Source organism: Pieris napi, chromosome 9 (genome assembly GCF_905475465.1).
Source record: "Pieris napi chromosome 9, ilPieNapi1.2, whole genome shotgun sequence".
In the NCBI taxonomy this organism is placed as follows: domain Eukaryota; kingdom Metazoa; phylum Arthropoda; class Insecta; order Lepidoptera; family Pieridae; genus Pieris; species Pieris napi.
The window spans coordinates 10,904,829-10,927,197 of record NC_062242.1 but is presented as its reverse complement, the minus strand read 5'-3'; the positions used below and the strand labels follow the sequence as shown (position 1 = coordinate 10,927,197).

At 35.7% G+C, this 22,369-nt stretch overlaps 1 protein-coding gene across 1 annotated transcript in view; it reads left to right on the top strand.

Annotated features, from left to right (window-relative positions):
* LOC125052454 (sperm surface protein Sp17-like) overlaps positions 1 to 22,369 on the top strand; it is a 95,299-nt gene that overhangs the window by 60,602 nt on the left and 12,328 nt on the right. The window contains exon 4 of the mRNA XM_047653309.1: positions 17,437 to 17,534. Within this exon, the coding sequence (XP_047509265.1) occupies positions 17,437 to 17,534 (98 nt within the window). The remainder of the gene's footprint in view (positions 1 to 17,436; positions 17,535 to 22,369) is intronic.

Here is a 22,369-nt window from a genome sequence, read left to right as displayed (position 1 = left end):
CAAACTATGTTCACACGACTTCGTGCTGAAATACAATTCATATTATGTTCAAACTCATTTTATTCATTGAATAACAAGTATAGGGACATATTTTGTATTGTGGAGTCAAGATTTCTAACTGAGTTCATCTGTATCCAACTACCAATCGTAATTGCTACGAGTCGTAGATTTTTATTTTGTAAGAACGGTATACCTTCTATTTATATTACGATTTTATCCGTATACTTAGATTCTGATAACTATTATTTTCATAGCATTTGTTTAGTTTATTTTACTAATACCGGAATGAATAATTTTTTTATGCAACCGGGGGCAAACGGGCATGAGGCTCACCTGATGTTAAGTGATACCGCTCCCCATGGACACTCAATGCCATTGGGCTGGCGAGTGCGTTGCTGGCCTTTTAAGAATTCATACGCTCTTTTCTTGAAAGACCCTAAGTCGAATTGGTTTGGCGGACGTCGAGGTGATACGGGTAGAATTTCGTATTTTACCTCGACGTCCGATGATGAAACTCAGCTGCAGGTATTAATCCTAATCCAAAATGATGTATCCTAGTTCCAAATAGAGAAATCCCGCTGCTTTTATACCATCGGATATTACGTTAAAGTTTTACTTGTTAAAGTTATGAGTTTCCATTTAGTATATGTAGAAGTATGTATAAGAAATAATAAAGAATAACTATAGCTGATCCGGCAAACGTCGTTTTGCCATGTATATCATTTATAATAAAAAATAGGGGTTGATCGTAGAGGGGTGAAAATTAGGGGTTGTATGTATTTTTTAATGCTGTATCATAAAAATAAAAATAATCTAAAAATTAAAAAAAATAATTTAGAGGTGTAATTAAAAATAATTTAGGGGTGGACCCTTAACATTTAGGGGGATGAAAAATAGATGTCCGATTCTCAGACATACCCAATATGCACACAAAATTTCATGAGGATCGGTCAAGCCGTTTCGGAGGAGTTTAACTACAAACACCGCGACACGAGAATTTTATATATTAGATCTTGTATTATTTGGACGTCTTGAAATAGGCGCCCCTTAAGTCCCAAGCCAAAAGACCTTGGCTCTGTCCTTGTCACTCATCGGACCATACAAGTTTCGTATAAGACGCTTAATAATAGGTAATATTGCGTAGTTACTGTAAAACGGGCTGGCTTTAACTCTCGCGTACAACAATATATTAAGTAACGAAATAACTCAATATAACAGTTGAAGAGAGTGCCTACGTCTGGCTATACTCTCGGGGCGTAACTCTGACGATTGAGGAAATCGCCACGCTTATAAAACTAAGAAAGCCTGAGTGAGCAAATTACAGCCTTGGCACGTGCACATAGCATTCATTTAATTAGTATTTCATTATGTTCTTCTGATACGTAAGTGATTATAATGAAGTAATCAATATTCTATTATGATATCCCTAACTATACTGCTTTTTAAAGAAGTGCCACAGATTATAGTTAGAGATAAGCTAAATATGTCAGTCGTGCTACAACCTTTTTAGGCCTGGGCCTCATATTTCTGTATCTGTTTCATTATCATTTGTCAATCTAATAGGCAAGTAGGTGCCTGAACCAAGCCGTCGCCTTTTTGGGTCTATTGCAAGCCGGTTTCCTCACGATATTTTCCTTCACCGTTCGAGTGAATGTTTTTGTTTACTGCCGGGTTTATTTATATTTGTTCGAAATACATAATTTTAGTTTCGTAAAACTCGGCCGATCGTCACATGTTTTTTGCTTTGTTTTGCTCGTATTGTGTTGGACGCGTTTTTTTTATTACCTTTTTGACAATTATATTTGTTTGCAGTTATATATCGAAACTGTTGATTAAAAAAGTGCCACAGATTATGGTTAGTGACAAGATAAGCACAGATAATTCTTAGACATATTATTCTAAGGAAATAAAATCATATCTCGTTACGATCTCCCGGTAAATCCCGAATACACAAATTTTCACTGAAAAATGGCCTACGTGACCTGAATTTTATCAGAATTTCCTTCATTTTTCTCACAGAATTCACTGAATCATTTTTAAAATTGCATTGCAAAATGAACTTTGCTCTCCTCGTTGTGAAAGTTGTAGTAATTTAGCTGTAACCTGTGTTATTATTTAGAAGAAAGAGATAACAAATTAATATTTATGTAACACATAGTGAGCAGCGTTGGTCTAGTGGCTTCAGCGTGCGACTCTCATTCCTGAGGTCGTAGGTTCGATCCCCGGCTGTGCACCAATAGAGTTTCTATCTATATGGGCATTTCACATTCGCTCGAACGGTGAAGGAAAGCATCGTAAGAAAACCTGCATGCCTTAGACCCAAAAAATCGACGGCGTGTGTCAGGCACAGGAGGCTGATCACATCGCCTATTAGATCATGAAACAGGTACAAAAATCTGAGGCTCAGACCTAAAAAGATTGTTGTGCCACATATTTATTTTATAATGTATTAGGGCTATGTTGGGCGTGCCCATCCTAACAAATCTCTATTATATACACGTCCATGTACAACGTAGTACGGTGTAACATATATAACATAGCACTTGTAAATATTTACAACCCATTTATTATCCGAAGAAAAGCTTATAAACGAATTTACGAGGGGTACATTATGACCAAATGTTTCTTATTAAAAGAAAACAATTCTTTATGATATTGCCTGAATGGGACTTTTATTGGCTACTTATTGTATAAATATGGATTTGATTGTTATCAACATCATCAACCTCTTTATTTGGTCCATTTCTCCATTTTCCTCCAGAACCCCCTGAACTGGCCCCTCTTTATCCACTGAGAGCCAACCTTCTCGACGATGTCGTCAGTACATCTAGTAGTAGGCCGCGCGGTCTATTGCTCTACCGAGGTCTCCATTCAATGAGTCTGCGGTTCTTGCTAAACTGATCTATGTGGCCTGCCCTCCGCCGATTAGATGTTGTGCCAGCTCTTACTTTGTCGCTCACACCGGATTTTATTATATCTTAATATATATAAATAACGTGTCATGTTGTTTATCCGCTATGGACTCCTAAACTACCGAATCGATATCAATCAAATTTCCACACCGTGTGTAGTTTGATCCAACTTAAAAGATAGGATAGCTTATATCTCAATTTATAACCGCAATATTATTTTATTGCAAAATATTTGTTTATTATTTGATAGTAGAACAGATGGCGCTGTGTTGAATGTACCAACGTTTCACATAAGCTACAATTTAATGGCATAACCACCAAAAAAGCATAGTAATGGTCCCCATGACTGGTGTTCTCCTACCGTTTCCCTTGACTAGTTTACTACTATGATATATAACCTTAGCCACAGCAACGCTTGGCCGATCTGCTAGTTAATTTATAATAAATATTTGTTATTTAGTTGGTTGAATACTACTACACACTTAAAACATGGCGACATCTACAAACTGCGCGTATAAATCACTGCGATGACGTCATCCCCTGAAACGCGCTAACGAAGTTCCAGCTGCTAAGAATTTAAAGAACTTCTTGACCTTAGCCACTGGGTTCTCTAAGCCAGTCAGTGGTTCGACTGGTCGATCCCCCACGCCTTAGGGAACAATACACCTTCTTTCCTTCACGATGTGGATGTTTAATTTTATAAGTTAATAGCAGTACCGACAGACGTTGTCCTGTATTTCAAACGGTTAGGATATTAAACGAAGAGTGAAATACTGCAGCGCCATCTGCCGGGCTGATTTGTTAATCTAAACCATCCAGGTCGCTACCCAAACCAAACCAAAAAAATCATTCAAATCAGTCCAGCCGTTTAAGAGAAGTTCAGTGATATTCTTTTTAAATTAATTCGATTGCTAGTTTCTCTTTAAACCTATTTCACATTTAGTTATCACGGTGTGATTTACACTTGATATCATCAACAATATTTAAAAAACTGGATTCAAAACATTAAACAAAGAACTCGCTCTTAACAAAGATGGCGGAACTACTTATTTCTCACCTCGTTGTACATTTCAATGGAACAAAACGTAACTAAAAGTCGAACAATTGTTTCTATAAATAAAACCGTTTATATAATGTATAATGTGACATATACAAAAGATTAATGCTTGTGAAGTACACGTACGCAAGTACATATACTAATCTAAGTATAATTTATTAATGACCTATATGAGGGTTATGAACCTTAAAACAATTTACCAATTAATTTATCAATTTATTTATAAAATCTTTTATGTAGAAATTATTTCGTCAAGTACTGTTAATATGTTGAATACTGCTGACTAGTTTCTTCTTTTTTACACATATATTTAAAGCCAGTTCTTGAATCAATGTCGTAGAACGCACGAGAAGAACTGGAAGTTTCCACCACTAATCACCGTGTAGTAAACAGGATGCATCCATAGCTATAAAAATTTTCAAGTTATATTATTAGTTAATATATTAACCCCTTTCTGCGTATCAAAACGTTTAAGTCACAGGCGATTATGCATGGTACTTTTTTATAAGTTTGAATATTCCTTTCTTTTTTCATGTGTCTAATTTATTTCTTGACAAGATTCCGCATTAACAAAACTTGTATGGTCTAAAAAATTTAAATTATAGTGATCCATTGACTTAAGACGTTTTGGAACTTGAGCCTTAATCTAAGTAACCTAGCAGAGCCCGCCCAGGTTTCTGTAAATATACATTATGAAAGCCTACAAAGCAACCTTCGGAAAACCTTGGCCGGAGGGTGAAACTCGATCAATAGTTTGTAAGAAAATTCTACCTCGACTTCTTGTGTTACAAGCTTTGGAGGATATGTATGAGGGTGCATAATAAATACAATGCAGTACAATAATAAACTAAAATAGAGTAGGTAATTTGTTTAAGTGTGTTTGTAGGGAAATAGTATGAATTAAGTCACAAGTCACAAATGTTCATTTTAAAGCAACCGACTTATCAGAATACGTAATATATAATTGTCGAGATATAATAGTACTAATAATAAATTATTGTACTAATAACTTCGCACTGTAGCCGATTGGCCGATTTCGGATCTTAAAATAGAAGCAAAAACATGCAGGCAACGGAAAATGTAAGAACCATTTGGAAATGTTTGTAGAGCAAGAAATAACGTGTCACTGTATGCGATAGGAACAGATCGTTCTGTATTAGACGACTATGTTTTCTTCATAAGAAGTTAAGTATAATTCTTTTGTAATCATAACATATTATATTCAGTAAATAAACAAACGTTTTTAAATTCTTAAGAACATTAGGTATGTTAAGTTTTTCATACTAAGTAGTTTAAAATAAATGATACATACCACTAATATACTTCTTTATTCAAACATCTTCTACAAGTTTTTAAAAATCGGCTTAATATATTACTTTTGGAAAAAAATATATTGTTCTAATAATGATTATTTGCGTGAAACATTATAATGAATATTAATTTGATAGCGTAATAATATATTTTAATAATGTGATAATATAATATAAGAAGAGTGATAAATTAACATAATAATTGATCATAGTGATATGACACTTTATATAATTGTAACTTCTATTCTATTATACCACTATAAAATTTTGTACCATATTCATGCCAATAAATTATTATTATTATTAATATAAATAATCTTTCTTACAGTACATATATAATATAAAACATTCTTTATGAAAACAACTCTTTCGCATTTCGATATAAGTATGTTAGACTGAAAAGGCCATATATTAGGATTGTGCAAATCTAGAATCAGATTCTACTATTCCTGTAAAGCATTGCGTATATGCTTTGGTAACCCCACCCCACGAATCCAAGCTACAATTGCCTCTGTTCAGTGAATGTTAAGAACCATATTCGAATGTCAAGGAGGAAATTTAATACAGGTATTCACAATATGGTTGTGAGATGTTTATTCAAAGGCGAACGGGCTTAGTATTAGCTGTATAATATGTCGTTTGTATGAGCGTGGGCGTCCATACATCGTATTCATAAATGTGCTGCCTTAAATAGCCATGATCTTTATCACACACTCCGTTCACTACAAATGAACAAGACGTGACAATATTATATTTTAACTAGCTACGTTTGTAACTTTATTACAAAAAAAATGATAAAAAACATGAATACTTATCAAAGAATAAAGTTTATGAAGGAATCAATTAAAATTGATTCAAAGAGACCTCAGCTTAATAAAAAAAAAGTGTGTGCGTACAAAGTACACATGTCAGAAGTGAAACTTATGGTAAACTAATTTTTAAGTCTTGTTCATATTTATACAAATCTAAAACTTTAGATATCCGAGACTTAGAGGGAGGGAAAAAGGAAGATATGTTAGGAATTTAATTAATTTAATTGTCATTAAAATAAGTGTCGAAAATTAATACTATTTGCTTCATGTTACGTTTGCCCTTTCTCATTCTCTCTCAGTCAGTCTCTCTTCCTTGTCTTCGACAAAAATGCTGCACATCTTCGTGACGTTAATATTATTAATATTGCGTTTCATCCGTAAAAATTTTACCCTCATGCGCCTCACTGAGTTTCACTTCAAAAATACCAAAATGACGTTTAAAAAAAAAATTAGTATGTGTCGGGGCAGGAGGCTCACCTGATGTTAAGTGACCCGCGCCCTTGAATACTCTTAACGCCAGTGGGCTTGCGAGTGCGTTGCCGGCATTTTAATAAAACTTCCCACTTTATGAGTTCATTTGTTTGTTAGTGTCATCTCTCTTAAGGATGAACTTCAGTTTAAATTATGAAAATAAATGTAGAATCTTTTATAAACAGTAGTTAGACAACAGCTTCTTTATTAATTTGATGATTAAATTTATGAATAGCTTAACGCTACAGATGCTTCGTAATCATAAGCTGTATTTAATTGCGTAAACCAAAGAGGATAAATATATCCTTGACTAAAAGGGTTTAATAATGCGAAAAATCCCTAAATATCGTGTGCGCAGGCAGCCATTAAGTAAGATTGATGAACCCCGCCCAAACTTGCCGCCCGCCCAACCACACTGTAGCCTCGCCATAGTGTTTCATCGTGAAATATAAAACATTGATTATATGCCACGGCTAATTGAAAAGCAATTTGTGTTGATTTTTTATTATAACTAGTGGTTTAATGCTTTTAGTTTTATATTTACAGAATTTATTCCTGCACAATAAAACTTGTAGTCTACAATAAATTGTGGGCGATTATAAAGTAATATTTTTACAATTATCAAACGTCTAAATAAATTTTTCTCATGTATCTATTTAAAAAAGTTTGAAGAAAACATACATATTATAATGTAACTTTTTCTACAGCTGTGATACTTTTTGACATTCAACACCTTTTGTCTCCAGTCACCGTGACCACGTACGCTGTAAAGCACGCGAAACGTCGGGAAAAATTATGTAAAATAATTATAAGTTTGTAATAATAGATAGTTTCAATCCATCAAAAAAAGTGTTTTCTTGAAATGTGTAAAAGTTATGTTACTAAAAGAAAATACTATTTAAAAAGTTCTCTAGTCACTAATGTAGTAATATTATTTCATAGTAATATATGTGTAACATATTGCATGATCTTGTAAGCCGCTTTAACGCTTCTAATACTGGAATAATAGGATTACATATAATTTGGAATTACGTTGACGTTAATAAACATAATACCGTAAAGAAATTTATAATGAACTTATAGCTGTATATATTTCGTAACATCTTTAAGGCTGGGTCTCAACTTAGTTTCACTGTACACATATTTGAATTCTGTAAATTTAAACATATGGTGTTTATATTTTGTGTCATCGTGTTACTTTTTCCTCAAATGCCACTTCATAAATGAAGGTCCACAGGTGTGGTCACCACAGTTCTTTGAGGGATGTGATGCGCGTCCACCTCTGTATGTTTCACAACCACGATTTCTTACTTCTGCCGGCGTGTCTCTGGAATTTCCCCATTGTTACGAGATGTAAGAAGCAATTATGCTGTCGTAAAAAACTTTTTTTACCTACGTTAAGTATCTAAAGAGATATTACGGGTTGGGGAGCGTTCATTACGTCACGCAATTTTTGGAGATTATTATAACCCCCCCCCATGTAACGCGCCGTAACGTTTTTCTGTACCCAATAGTAAACCAAAGTGACTCTTTATACCGAAAAGTTACCATTATGTGGTGTAAAGTACTGGAAAGTCGAAAATAATATTAACGCGTAATTCAATCCCCGCCCCGCATCGTAAAGTTTTACAAAAGAAACCCCCCCTCCCAAAATTCGTTATGTAATACTTGAACGCTCCAATGGATAGGATGTGTTACTTTACCTCATACTCCACTAGCGGGACACACATACCGAACAATCTCCTCATCTTTTGCTATATAAAAGATGATGACAACATTTCTTAACATCTTCAAGCATGGACTACTCTACATTACATAATAATGTATACCATAGCTTTATGGTCGCTGGATCGCACAATCGGTAACTTTATAAGTGCTTTCCTCAACTCAAACTGACCTCAACATAAAATGAACAGGTATGAGGTTGTGGTGTGGTGGCTGAGACATTCTCTAGATGGCCGTAAAGATATCACACGAAAATTTACCAATAAAATAAAAATGACCGTTTCATATAAAAGAAATGTAGGTTACACATTACTGTGGCTGCGCCATTAAGCTGATTAAAATTCACCTTTTGTCTGACTTGATATGAGCAACTTTTCTTTAGCAAACGCTAGATGTTTTTATTTTAGAGCTCAGGAATTATGCTTTTCTGCGATTAAAAGTAAGAATTCTCAAAGTTAACGTTAAAATACATGTATTTATATCATGTATGTTGAGTTTAAATTTAAGATTGAGAATGGGACCTTATATGTAATTTGTGCATTTTGAATTAATCATTTTATATACGTACATATTTTATATACGTACTTATCATATATATCTACAAGATATATTTCTTCAAAATTGTGTTGTATATAAAGGGGAATCTAATAATGATTTATTTGGGTTTAGTGACGACGACAAAAGTGGAAATGGGCAGGCCACATGATCAGGGGAAAGGATAAATGGAGTAGAATAATCACACAATGGTACCCAAGAGATGGAAAGGGAAAGAGAGGTAGACCACAAAAAAGGTGGGACGACGACATTAGACAAGTCGCGGGAACATCATGTAGAGTGCAGAAAGGCCAGAATGGAGAAGATTGCAGGAGGCCTTTGACACCTGGCAATCGGACACGCGAAAGTGGAACAAGAGAACAATCTACGAAAAATAAAGAAAATACTGTCATGTCCGAAAAGAGGCTATAATAATAATCAAAACGAATAATATGCTGAGTGGGTGTAGATCAGTGTATAATCAACCCAGAGCTCGTCTATTCAAGTGAACGATTTGTCAATAACACTTGTGTGTATGTGGAAGATGAACATGCAGAAAATACGGTAATAGTAAGCACATGTTACCCATTAGTGGATGAGATGTGTTTTAGAAGAGTGATCACACAAAGTCTGCCTTCAAACTTCCTAATAATTGTTGTCAAAAATAACTAGGTGTAAAGAGGTCTCGTACGGTAAAAATGGGATATCATATATATGTAAAATATTACGGTGTATATAAAGTACAACTTGTAAAAAATATTCGTGCTTCCCAACCGGGCACTTCGCCAAAAGACATTTACAACTAAAAAGCTTTTTAAAAAACTGTATACGTATTTCATTTTTATTTCCTTTCTATGTTAATTTGTTTTTTAATTATTAATGTTACAAAGTGTGGTTTAGCTTATTTAAATACACATAATATAACTCTAGAATGTGTTAAACAATAAATATGATAGCTAAGTTGCGATATTATAAGATTTTTTGTTGTATTTTTAACTTTAAAATTTTTACAACTTTTTTTTACAATTACAGTTTGTATGCAACGGTTGTATATATGATATGATATAATAAATTATAAATATCCAAACCAAAAACTATTTTTTTTCTAGATGTGTTTATAACTATAATTTAAAATGATATTTCTCAAAACCCAGTCCAACAAAAGCATTATTTTATCAAATTGTATGTAATATATATATATTATATATATATCTTTGAGCGTAAATTTAATTTGTACACTAGCGGAATCTAGTTTACCCATCGCACTACAAAATTGCATTACCTGAATTTCGTGAACTATATAAAATGTAATTTTCCCACCGAAGCACGTAGCGGTAATGTAGCGAATTCCGCTGACCGAAAATTAGGCTTAGTACATATAGTTCTTGCTTATATTTAGTTACCTAGTAGGTTCTAACGTCTATTTTAATATTAATGCTTTAAGAGACACGGCGACATTGAGTCTCTTAAACAATCTTTGGAGCATTCACTGGCGAAATTTCCCTTCCTTCCTTCCTAAACAGTTCGTAAATCTATAGATTCGTGGCCAATCAGATCAAAAGCTTGTATAAAATCCAAAGGTGGCCATTTTGAATAGAACATTGTTTTATTTTTTGCTGAAACTGTAATAAATATGTAGGTATAAATTTTAATAATATTACATAACTTCATTAAAAATTCAATTTCATTTGTAACAGAACGAATGGCTGGGCTCGGTAGTACTTCTGTATTGTAATGAAAATAAAATGCTATCTTTTATAATATTAAATATCTATATCTGAACCACACACATAGCACAAATATGTTAATCTGTACATATAGTTTAATATGATTATATGAGCCTATAATTCTAGTTGTTAAGTCTAAATCTCTTAATAAGTGTAATTTTTATTCAAAATATATAAATATAAAGAATTCATAAATACTCAATTCAAAATTTATTTATTTCATATTAGTAACTAGTGCGTAGAGCTGGCGACAAGAACGGACAAGACACTCTCCGCCACTCTTTTAGTTGCACATAGTATTGTCTTTGATTGACATAACCTTTACACATTTAAAGAAAAAACTTTTTGACCGGATTGAAATATTGATATATTGATTGAAAATAGAGGACACCGTGAGCCATTTTTGCCAAAACCCTCCATCTTTTAGTCGATACCAACTCCGGGGTAATAAATACAGATAAGGCAACTTTCTCTACAGCTGTGATACTTTTTGATATCCAACATCTTTTGTCTTCAGTCACCGTGACCACGCACGCTGTAAAGCACGCGAAACGTCGGATAAATTTAAAATTATGTTAAATAGTTGTAAATTTATAATAATACATAACTTCAATCCGGTCAAAAAAAATTTCTTTAACTCTTTTAGTTCGCAAATTACTGTAAGGAATTGCATAATTTTTGGCCCTGTTGCAACGACGGTGTTTGGCAGCCACGCTTCTTTATATATACTTGACGATGCCAACATCGTCCAATATCCATACAGTAATAATAACTAGTCCAAAGGCTGTTCGATCATAGAATAATATTAGGATAAAATAAATATATCCACAGCCTTAAACTCCAATTACCGAAGTTCCCTAAACTGATTCACGAGTCCGCAATGGCCGTAGTATGCAAATTCCCTAAACTGCTAAACCCGTTTCATCAAGATTCCTGTTTGCGCTATATATCTCCAGTCTCCTAAAAAATAATACGTGCTGACATTTCAAAACTCACATTACATACTTTTACTAAAAATCTCAAAAAATATCTTGTCAACAGAAATAACTTGTTGACAGAAAATATTCTTAGTGTACAAAAATATTTGTGTTATGTAGAAATCATAAAGTAATATACTGTTTACAGAGACTGGCTAACCACAACACAAGGAATCCTAGACCCTAGTGCCAATGCACTTTACCTATATATCATGTATATGCTTTATAATAAAGGTTTTCTTTCTCTCTTTTGATGTCATATTCTTGCATAGACCTTACCTATACTTGATCCTATTATATAAATGCATAGTTTAGAAAAATCTAATTCGCCGGGACCGAAGTTAGGACCTCCGATTAACATCCGTCGAACTAAACGATTGAATTAAACTAAATGTTTATTAATCTTAGTTCAAATTCAGCTTCAAAATGAATGGAGATGCTGAAAACTTCAGCTTCAGAACTTTTTCAATTTAAACGCTTGATAGAAAATTAAAATTGTTTAAATTTTAACTTTAAACAGCCTTCTATGACGTTGAATAATGTAGATAGAATTTCTTAGCTCTCTGAGTCGTCTTATTGGTAGGTTAACTAAGTATAATAATAATAATAAAAGCCCTTTATTCGCTGACCTTTTTAACTTACATGCTATTCTTATTTACATAGGGAAAATAATAATTTATTAGCAACCACTTTGGTCAGGTTGTCTGTCGACATAGGCCTCCCCCAATTGTTACCACGTCTCTCTATCCTTGGCAGAATTTCTCCATCCTTTTGGTAGATCGTCCTCCCATTTTTTAATTTGACCTCCTTGTTTTATTTTCCCGTTCCTCGGATACCACTCTATTACACCTTTAGTCCATTTTTCTTTGTTAGTCCTCATTATATGTCCATTCCAGTTCTATTTAAGCTTTCTTATTTTTTGTAGGACGGTAGCTGTCCATTGATCCGATGGTCTCATATTAAGCATGCTCCTTTCCATGCGGCGTTGACAGACTACTAGCTTTTGATTGTTTTTGATCGTCGTCGGCCAAGTTTGACATCCATCACAAATACATGTGTTATATAATACACGCATTCACAATATATATCTAGCCCTGGCACTTCATTTATTCGACGTTTACATTCACTTACACTCCAAAAACATTCATTTAAGTTTACACTTGGACACATTCATAAACAAAATATTAGTTATAACCTATTACTCCACAAATTTATGAAAATTGATAGCTCAACAGCCTATGCAACGCTACAAAACCTGCACCAAAGAATCCTTATCACTGAAGTCATCCTTGTTTGTATTCTTACCTACCAAAATTCGATCAAACAAATGAAATATTAAAAGACCTTGATAATTTTACCGTAGCTTATTCCTCTAGTTGTGAAATAGAAGACTTCCAGACCTTAATTAAACATCCTGAAAATTGTTTGAAAATAATTCACCAAAATATTCGAAGTATACATCGGAACTTCCCAGACTTATTAACACTATTAGATAGATCTAAAACTGAATGGGACTTTATTGTGCTCACTGAGTGCTGGCTACGCCACACAAATATAATTCCCCATATTGACGGATATTATCATGCCCTTACCGAAAACAACCTGACTCAAAATGAAGGCGTTATAGTTTACTTCAAAAATTGTCTGAACGTAAAAATATTTGAACCGAAAGTACTCGGATCTAATTGTCTTGTAATAAAAATAAATGACAATACTGCCGTCATTGCCATTTACAGACCGCCAGGATATAAAGACGTCTCCCAATTTATAGAGTCGCTAAACGAAATTCTTACCGATCTAAAATTATCTTCAGTCATAATTATTGGTGATATCAATATCGATATTATGCCAAACACTAAGGATGTGAATTCTCAATTTTATTTAAATCTACTAGCTTCTCATGGTCTGTTACCCGCACATACAATATCCACTCACAACAAAACGTGCCTTGATCATGTTTTTATGAAAAGTACTTTTTCTTCCGCTTGCTATGTAGTTAAATCATCTGTAACTGATCATGACAGCGTAGTTCTCATACTGGAAGACCAGCAATCTCACGAACAAAACAAGGACTTCATTCATAGTAAAATTGATTATGTAGGCCTAGATAATGATATGAAAAACCTTTGCTTTGAACCGATCTATCAGGTTTCAGATGCAAATGTTGCTACTTCTCTTCTTATCTCGGAGATTAATGCTAAAATAAATTCTAATACTCAAACTCACACCGTACCTAATCGCAAGAGGCTAAAGAAGCCTTGGATGACTGCTGGTCTTCTAAGATGTGTACGAAATCGAGATAAACTTCATAAAAGATATAAAAAAGACCCGAACAATGAAATTAAGAAAATAACCTACAAAAGGTACAGAAATTTTTGCAACTGGCTCCTTAAAAAACTTAAAAGGGAGTATGAGGAGAAAGAGTTGAAAGCAGCGGCGAACACAAATAATAAAGCACTCTGGGACACCATTAGAAAATTAACGCATATATCAAAACTTAGTAGACCTGCTGAGCAACTTATTTCTCCTGATAACCCCTCTAAATCGATAAATTATATTAATAAATTCTTTGTTTCTGTTGGTAAGGATCTTGCTGAAAAGGCTTATTCCTATGGTAGGGGTTGTAAATCCTCAATGGCCAAGCCACTAGCATCCTTAGTTTTGGATAGTACCGATGAAAGTGAAGTTCGCAACTGTATTCTCAACTTAAAAAAAGACAAATGTACTGGACGGCATAATATTTCAGGTGCTATATTAAAACGGTATCATCAAATAATAGTCCCACCATTGACATACATTGTAAATTTGATCTTTTCCACAGGCGTTTTTCCGGATCAGCTTAAGCTGGCTGACATTGTTCCAATTTTCAAGAGTGGTGACAGAGAATGTGTCAATAATTATAGACCAATATCTAAACTACCCACGATTGCAAAAGTAATAGAGAAACTCATAAACAAACGCCTTGTTCACTATCTTGAGACCAAGAATCTCATTTCTAGCTCGCAATTTGGTTTTCGTTCCGGTAGTTCTACAAATGACGCCGTTCACGAACTTACTGATCACATTGTAGCCAAACTTGACCGAAAGCAAAAAGTTATAGTAATATTTTTGGACCTTGCTAAGGCATTTGACACAGTCTCTGTCCCACTTCTCTTAAACAAACTTGAATTTCTGGGTATCCGTGGTTCTCAATTGAGTCTTTTCCAAAGTTACCTTAAAAATAGATTTCAAAGGGTGAAGGTCGGTGACCTTGTAAGTAGTGACTTGCCAATAACTTACGGTGTCCCTCAGGGAAGCGTACTTGGCCCAACGTTGTTTCTAGCATTCATTAATGAGTTATGTAACCTCCAGTTGCCAAATGGTAAGATAATATCTTTTGTAGATGACACGGCCCTTGTATTCTTCTGGCAACAATTGGAATGAGGTCTATAATTCTGCTCAGTCTGGTTTTGGCCTTGTTAATGAATGGTTGAGAGGCAACGGCCTTACGCTAAATGTTGATAAAACAAAATTTATGCCCTTCTCTATTAAAAACATTCCCTCACACATTCATAATAATTTTTCTATTATAGCCCATACTTGCTCTTCAAATCAACTCTGCCATTGCAAAAGCATTTCCCTTGCCCATAGTATTAAGTATTTGGGTGTAGTTATCGACAGTAACTTGAGTTTTAATTCTCACGTGGATCTTCTCTCTTGCAGAACCCGTAAACTCATTTATATCTTCAAAACTTTAAGGTCTATAGCAGACAAAAAGATTATTAACGTAGTTTATCAGTCTTTATGTCAATCAATTTTAGGATATTGTATCACTGTTTGGGGAGGTACTTTCAAAACCAATCTCCTAAAACTTGAAAGAGCCCAACGAGCAGTATTAAAAGTAAGCCACTCCTTACCGCTTCTTTTTCCCACCAAAGAGCTTTATGCCCTAGCCGATGTATTAACAATTCTGAAGAAAATTCTGAACACAGTTCTAAAACAACATCATAAAACTAGTTACGACCCCGATTTAAATATTAACAAGCGGATAAAACATAAAGTTTGCTGTTGTATTACAAAATGGACAACTTCTTTCTCGCAAAGGTTCTTTGGTTTCCTAGGCTGTTATTTGTATAATAAATTAAACGGAAAAATTAACATTTACCCACTACCCAAATACAAATGTAAAAAAAAGGTTACTACTTGGCTGAAGACGTTGAGTTATGATGAAACAGAGGATCTAATAACTGTCATTCTGTAACTCACCCACTTCCCCACACATATACACACACCCACGCACGCATACACACACTTAGAGAGAGAGAGACACACACACATACACACACACATACACACACACATACACACATACACACACACATACACACACACATACACACACATACACACACATACACACACACAAACACACACCAAATTTATTTTTAAAACTCCGTTGCACAATGTTTTCTTTAGCACTTAATACTTATTTTCTTCTATTGTAACCTTTGACAATGACATGATTGTACGCGTTCCGGTCCGGTGGTGGAGAGGCTGGTTATCTGTCACTCAGGTCTCCTGTTACAGAGACCAGTCTCTCACATACACTTCCTAATGTTATAATCTTAGTTTAATCATAAAAACCTTATGTATGTGAGAGAAGAAAATAAAGATTATTATTATTATTATATTATTATTATTATTATTATAATTTGCCATGGGAATTGTTTTATTTTTAGCTATTTCTTTTAGAGACCAGTACCGTTTCCAAGTGTTGCATATTCTTCTATCCTGTATGGTCTTTTATTGAATTAAGTTGTCCTAAATATATATATTCATCTACATATTCTATAATTTCTTGTCTTATTACTATATTTTCTTTTATTGCATTCGTCATTACTTTAGTCTTCGTTGGGTTCATTGATAAACCTGCTTTCCTGCTTACATGATCTAATTGTTGTAACATAGTTTGTAGTATGTTTGGTTTATCAGCAAAAACTACTATGTCGTCGGCAAATCTTAAATGATTTAGGTACAATCCAACTAAGTATATAAACATATATATAGAGAATGGTGCAACATCGTACTTTAATGCCCATTAGTAAGATTGATTTAAGGAGAACGCTGGTACTCTATCATTACCAATAGTGATAGGAATCTTCAATGTTATGTTTTGTACCACGCGATCCAAAGGTTGCGATAGCAGCGATTGGGATTTTGAGAGAATTGTATATAAATTATTAACAATAATGTTGGGACTATCACTGTTACAAGAACAGAATAGCCGGGTATAGTAACTGAAACATAATCGCTCTTTGTCATTTCACAGAGTAACAGCAAATAAGTTTTATTCGCGAAAATATCTACCCTAATACTTTTGGCTGACATTAAATCCTCTTTATTACAAAGAGTTCCAACGTTGTTCATAAATTTCTTTCCTTGTTATATTTTTTTACTATTCGGTGTTATTCATCGAAACATTTAGACAAGTATGTAGTAATACAATCTATGTATTTTATTACACTAGTATTCATCCTTGATTAAGTTTTTTATAAGTAATATGTGTCCAACTGTATCTGAGTTATCATTACCAAGTATTAATTACGAAGGAAAGAAAGAAAAATCTATCAAACAGCCGGGATATGAATGCAGATCCTCCAGCCAGCCACAGACAAACACTGTTTCGAATTATAAATCTACTATAAACCTCAATTAGTTAACATGTTTTTATGTTATTTGTAGCAACTTCAACTAATACTAATATAATTGATTGTTTATTAATATGAATACATATTTCCACGAAGTATGCTTTATTTGTTCAGTCAAGCGTCAAATAATGAGAACTTCTCAAACACGTACATGTTCTGTGAAACTGTATAAAAGCGTGGAATGTATAATATAAGATATCTTTAACAATAAAATTTATTTTCAGACTTGTGCAATGCGGCGACGAAAATTCAAGCGTCATTCCGCGGTCATCAAGCGCGCAAGCAGACCCAGGTTGAAAAAACCAAGGAACAACAGGATAAGGTGAGTCATTGTAGAGGCTACAATTACCTTTAACGAGAAGGGGTCTCTCCTGGTTCAAAATTCAAAAATCATTGAATCATATAGGTAACAATGTACACTTATGATTGTCAAAAAAAAAATGAAAAAAGAATGTATATGAAATGCTTCAAACTTTACATTAAGTGCCAGTCCTCAAATCAAGGGCATAGAACGGAAGGGAAGGAACTCTCCGCTACTCTTTTTAATCGCAATGTTTTTTTTTACACAACTTTTATAGGGAGCTGCAACAATTACACCATGTTCCACATCACATCTTAAGTAGTTTATAATAATAACACAAATTAAAAATAAAGACTTGTCCTCTATCAGCAGGAGGCATGGTGAAATAGGAGCACGCACTTACATTCTCGTGGGAACTACACGCAAACACATAGTCGGTTCTAAGTGATACGCGCTATTCTTGAAGGATCCTGGAGATAAACACCGAATACGCTTCTGATAAACGAAAGTCACATACACACCCTAATCTCGTTACTGAATTTTACATAAGTCAATTGAATTTTACCAAATTTTAAAGATATTATATAAGAAATGTTATACTGTTACAGAGTATCTGACTGATAGACTTTCATTTCTTTATAAAAGTTAAGTTTATTAATAATGTTAAGTACATTCTACTTTTCGCAACATGAAGCCAAAGCAAATATACCAAATAAATAATGTATCCTATAAGAATAGAATTAAGTATAATAAAGCATGTCCTCTCACAACGTTACTGTGCCCAACCAAGGCCCTTATTGTAATAACTTATAACGTGTCACGTATAAAATATGAACATAGGAATGCAATAAAGATTTGAGTTTGAGTTTAGTTACGAAATACTTCGTTGGGCAGCTACTACGTGGTGGTGCGCAGTGGAAAGCTTTAAATACCAAACCCTATATTCGTCACCAATTTATGAAATACTAGCAATACCCCCGAAGTAGTACCGGCCGCGGTAGTGGTAGTGGAAAGTCTACTAAGTCGGACTATAGATATGTTTTTGGTATCATAAAAGTTTTATTTTACTTATTTTTAATTACTTCCTTTCAGATTATTAGATACACACATTCATGGGTAAAACATAATTTTTGTAGATATTGATACGTTCTATAATACTGTACAACATTTTTTGTTCATCAATAGTTCATGGCGCATGCGATCACAAATTTTTCATGGACAATTTTTTTATACCTAAAATTTAATATAGCCTCTGTCAGTCAGTGAAGATACAGCTTTCTAATGGTGAAATAATGTTCGAAATCGGCGTAGTAGTTTTTGTGTGAAAAAATTACAAACATACATACAAAAACACAAATGTTTCCTCTTTATAATATTTATATAGATGGAATAAAATCAGTCTTTACATTGACTTATCTAACAACGAGACAAATATACTTCTATAAAACAGCGTAATTAAACTGTCTTACTTTTTATAAAAGGTTTAATTTTTACAGTCTTGTGAATATTCTAAATGTAAAACAGAACGGGTTCAATAAATCAACCCTTGAATTTTAACGGTCCATAATATCAATCAAGATACCTTTATGAAGAACGAAATTGCCTTCCAAAGTTTTCTTTCCTAGTCTATTAGTCACAACTTTACTCGTAAGGAAACTCATTAGGGGACATCGAAAGAATTAATATTATTTGCTGCGTTCAAATATAGCCTCTAAGTAATATTACGTAGAATTATCCTCTATGCCTTAATGAAAAATGTTGAATTATATCCTGTAATAATTGGGATATGTGTCTGTTTAATATTATATCATCAACCTTTTGTGCTTAAGAGCAGTGTTGGCCTAGTGGCTTCAGCGTGCGACTCTCATCCCTGAGGTCGTAGGTTTGATCACCAGCTGTGCAATGGACTTTCTTACTATGTGCGCATTTAACATTCGCTCGAACGGTGAAGGAAAACATCGTGAGGAAACCGACATGTCTTAGACCCAAAAAGTCGACGGCGTGTGTCAGGCACTGGAGGCTGATCACCTACATGCGTATTAAATTGAAAAATGATCATGAAACAGATTCAGAAATCTGAGGCCCAGACCTAAAGAGGTTGTAGCACCACTGATTTTGTGCTTAACCTGAAAATAATTCGCTGGAAATCAAACACTGTGTTATAATAGTAATAACAAATCATTTATTTGCAAGAAACATTTAGATCGATCAATTATAAAAATCCGCACAATCAGCCATAGGCATGCAAATGTGATATTAATTTTCATTAAGTCATATAATATCAACACAATGTCATGATAATAAGCTAAGCTATTTATAATAATTAACTTATGGTCCAAATACTCGCCCACGCCACGCCACCTTGCCTTTAAAAATTTAATCACCTTCCCTTTGAAAGCATCAGTGATCTATAACTTCTAGGAAGGTGATTAAATAGTTTGATAGCCATGGCGTAACAACTCTTTATACACGTGTCATGTGATAACTAAGTACAGAGGCCTTAAGACATCATTCTTAATATAGTCTATGGTATTATATACTCGATAGAAACCAGCTAACGATCGTTTTCATATTTCTTTATTACGTAATTTTCTCAACAAGCACTTGACCCGTAAATCGATTTCTTGGCGAGAAATTCTTTAGATCAGTTTTAACATAATGTGCACGTTTTGACTTTGGTGAAATCATATTACTGCAAACAGTATTTAATGATATTAGGGTTTTTTTTTTTTTTTTATTTTTTTTTTGAAAGGGATCTCGCTGTTGGCCTTTAGGGCCTTGACAGCTCAGCTCGGGCTGTTTTGGCGAGCATAGCTCGACCAGAATGAGCGTTTTTCCCGCGACTAGCGCAAGGGCGTCTCCTGTGAGACTCGAACCTCGGCTTGGGCCGTCACGGGGTGGTCAATCGCCTGAAGGGCAGGACGGAAACTCACTGGAGTGAGCGAAGTGCGAAATAAAGGTCCTCGCCTTCCCCGGTGAAGGCGGTTTTTAACCCTAATCTGTGTCTGAATACTTTGATTGTTATTATTTGCCGCGCGGGCGGCTTTTAATTTATTGTTTGCTACAGTAATTGGATCATCCGGATCCGTTAGTGTGTGTCGGGGCCTCCTATGACATTTTTTAGCCGGCGGGAAAGGATAATAGTTGATGCTTTTACGCACCAAAGGGTTGGGATGGTGTTTAGCCTTGTCGAAGTGGCGTGCGGACGCCAACTTCATCCATTGGGCTATGGTAGGGAGCTCCAGGTCGTGGTGGAGATCGACGTTTCTCACATAGAGGGGCGCCCCGGTCGCAACTCTCATGAATCGCATCTGAAGCGCCTGTAGCCGGTGGATGTAGGAGGGGGCACAATGCGCAAATACTACGCTAGCGTATGTCATGCACGGTCGGATGCAGGCCTTGTACAAAGTCACCTTGTGTCTAAGGGACATGTTACTCCTTTTGTTTAGGAGGAAATAGAGGCGAGAGAGGACGAAAGAGGCCTTCTTGCGAACGGCGGCTACATGTTTACGGAAAGACATGTCGCTATCGAGCGTTACTCCTAGATATTTGACGGATTTTTGCCACGGGATGGCTTGCCCGTATAGGGTTACCTCTTTTTTGAGGCGGAATTTTTCCCGAGAACGAGCGCTCGCACCGGGGTTACCCCTGGCAAAGAGAACTGCGACGCTTTTCTCGGGATTAATTTGGAAGCCCCATTTCCGAAACCATTCGCCTAGCGACGTGGTAGCGGTCTGGAGTCTGTCCACGATGACACCTCTGTCTTTGTGAGTGGTATAGAGAGCGGTGTCATCGGCATAGAGGGCTAGTTCCACGTTAGGAGCCCTAGGAATGTCGCCTGTAAACAGCGTGAAAAGAAGGGGCGAGAGGACCGAGCCTTGAGGGACTCCGGCCATGATGGGTCTAGGAGACGATAACGTCCCTTCGACACGATAGCGCATAGAGCGGTCGGACAAGAAGTCGTGTACTATACGCACGAGCCTTAATGGCACTTGAAGGTGGTAGAGCTTGTAAACCAAGCCGTTGTGCCAGACCTTGTCGAAAGCCTTCGCTATGTCTAAGAAGAGCGCACCCGTGGCTCTTGGTCTCGTGGTGCTGTTGTTCAGCCCGGAAAGGATGTGCTCCGTGATTCGATGGACTTGGTGGACGCACGAGTGGCCTGGTCTAAAGCCAAACTGCTCATCGGGAATGAGCCCCTTTTCTAGGGCAAAGTCTAGGAGGCGCTTTTTAACTACCTTCTCGAATAGCTTGCTTAGCGTGTTGAGAAGGCTGATAGGGCGGTAACTGGTGGGATTGTTACGGGGCTTGCCTGGTTTGTGAATACCAATTACAATAGCCTCTTTCCACTGCGCCGGGAAGGTGCAGTTTTCGAGAAGGCAATTGAATATGGCCACTAGTAAGCATATTAGATGGGGCGGGAGGCATCGTAAGACCTTGTTTGAGATGGCGTCGAGACCTGGTGATTTACGAGGCAGTGAACCCTTGATTAGAGTTTTGACCTCGGCGATCGACGTAGGAAGGAGCGGCTCGGGAGGGAGGGGCAGTGCGACTATGCGTTGGACTTCGCGGTTCACGTGCTCAACGTGCGCCGGGTCGCTATGGTCGAGATAAGGCGTGCACTGCTCTACTAGGTTTACGGCTAAGCACTCGGCTTTTTCGTCGTCATCGAATGCGTCAGGTTGATTTGGACGTTTTAGCGGGGGCATGGAGGCCACCGTGTCGGTTTTTAGGGAACGCGCGAGAGACCAATAGGCCGTGTGCGAAGGTGACAATTCGCTGGTAAGACGGTCCCAGCGTTCGTTTCTAATTTCCCGTATGCGCTCTTTAACGCGGCGCTGCGCGGCGCGGAGTGCTCT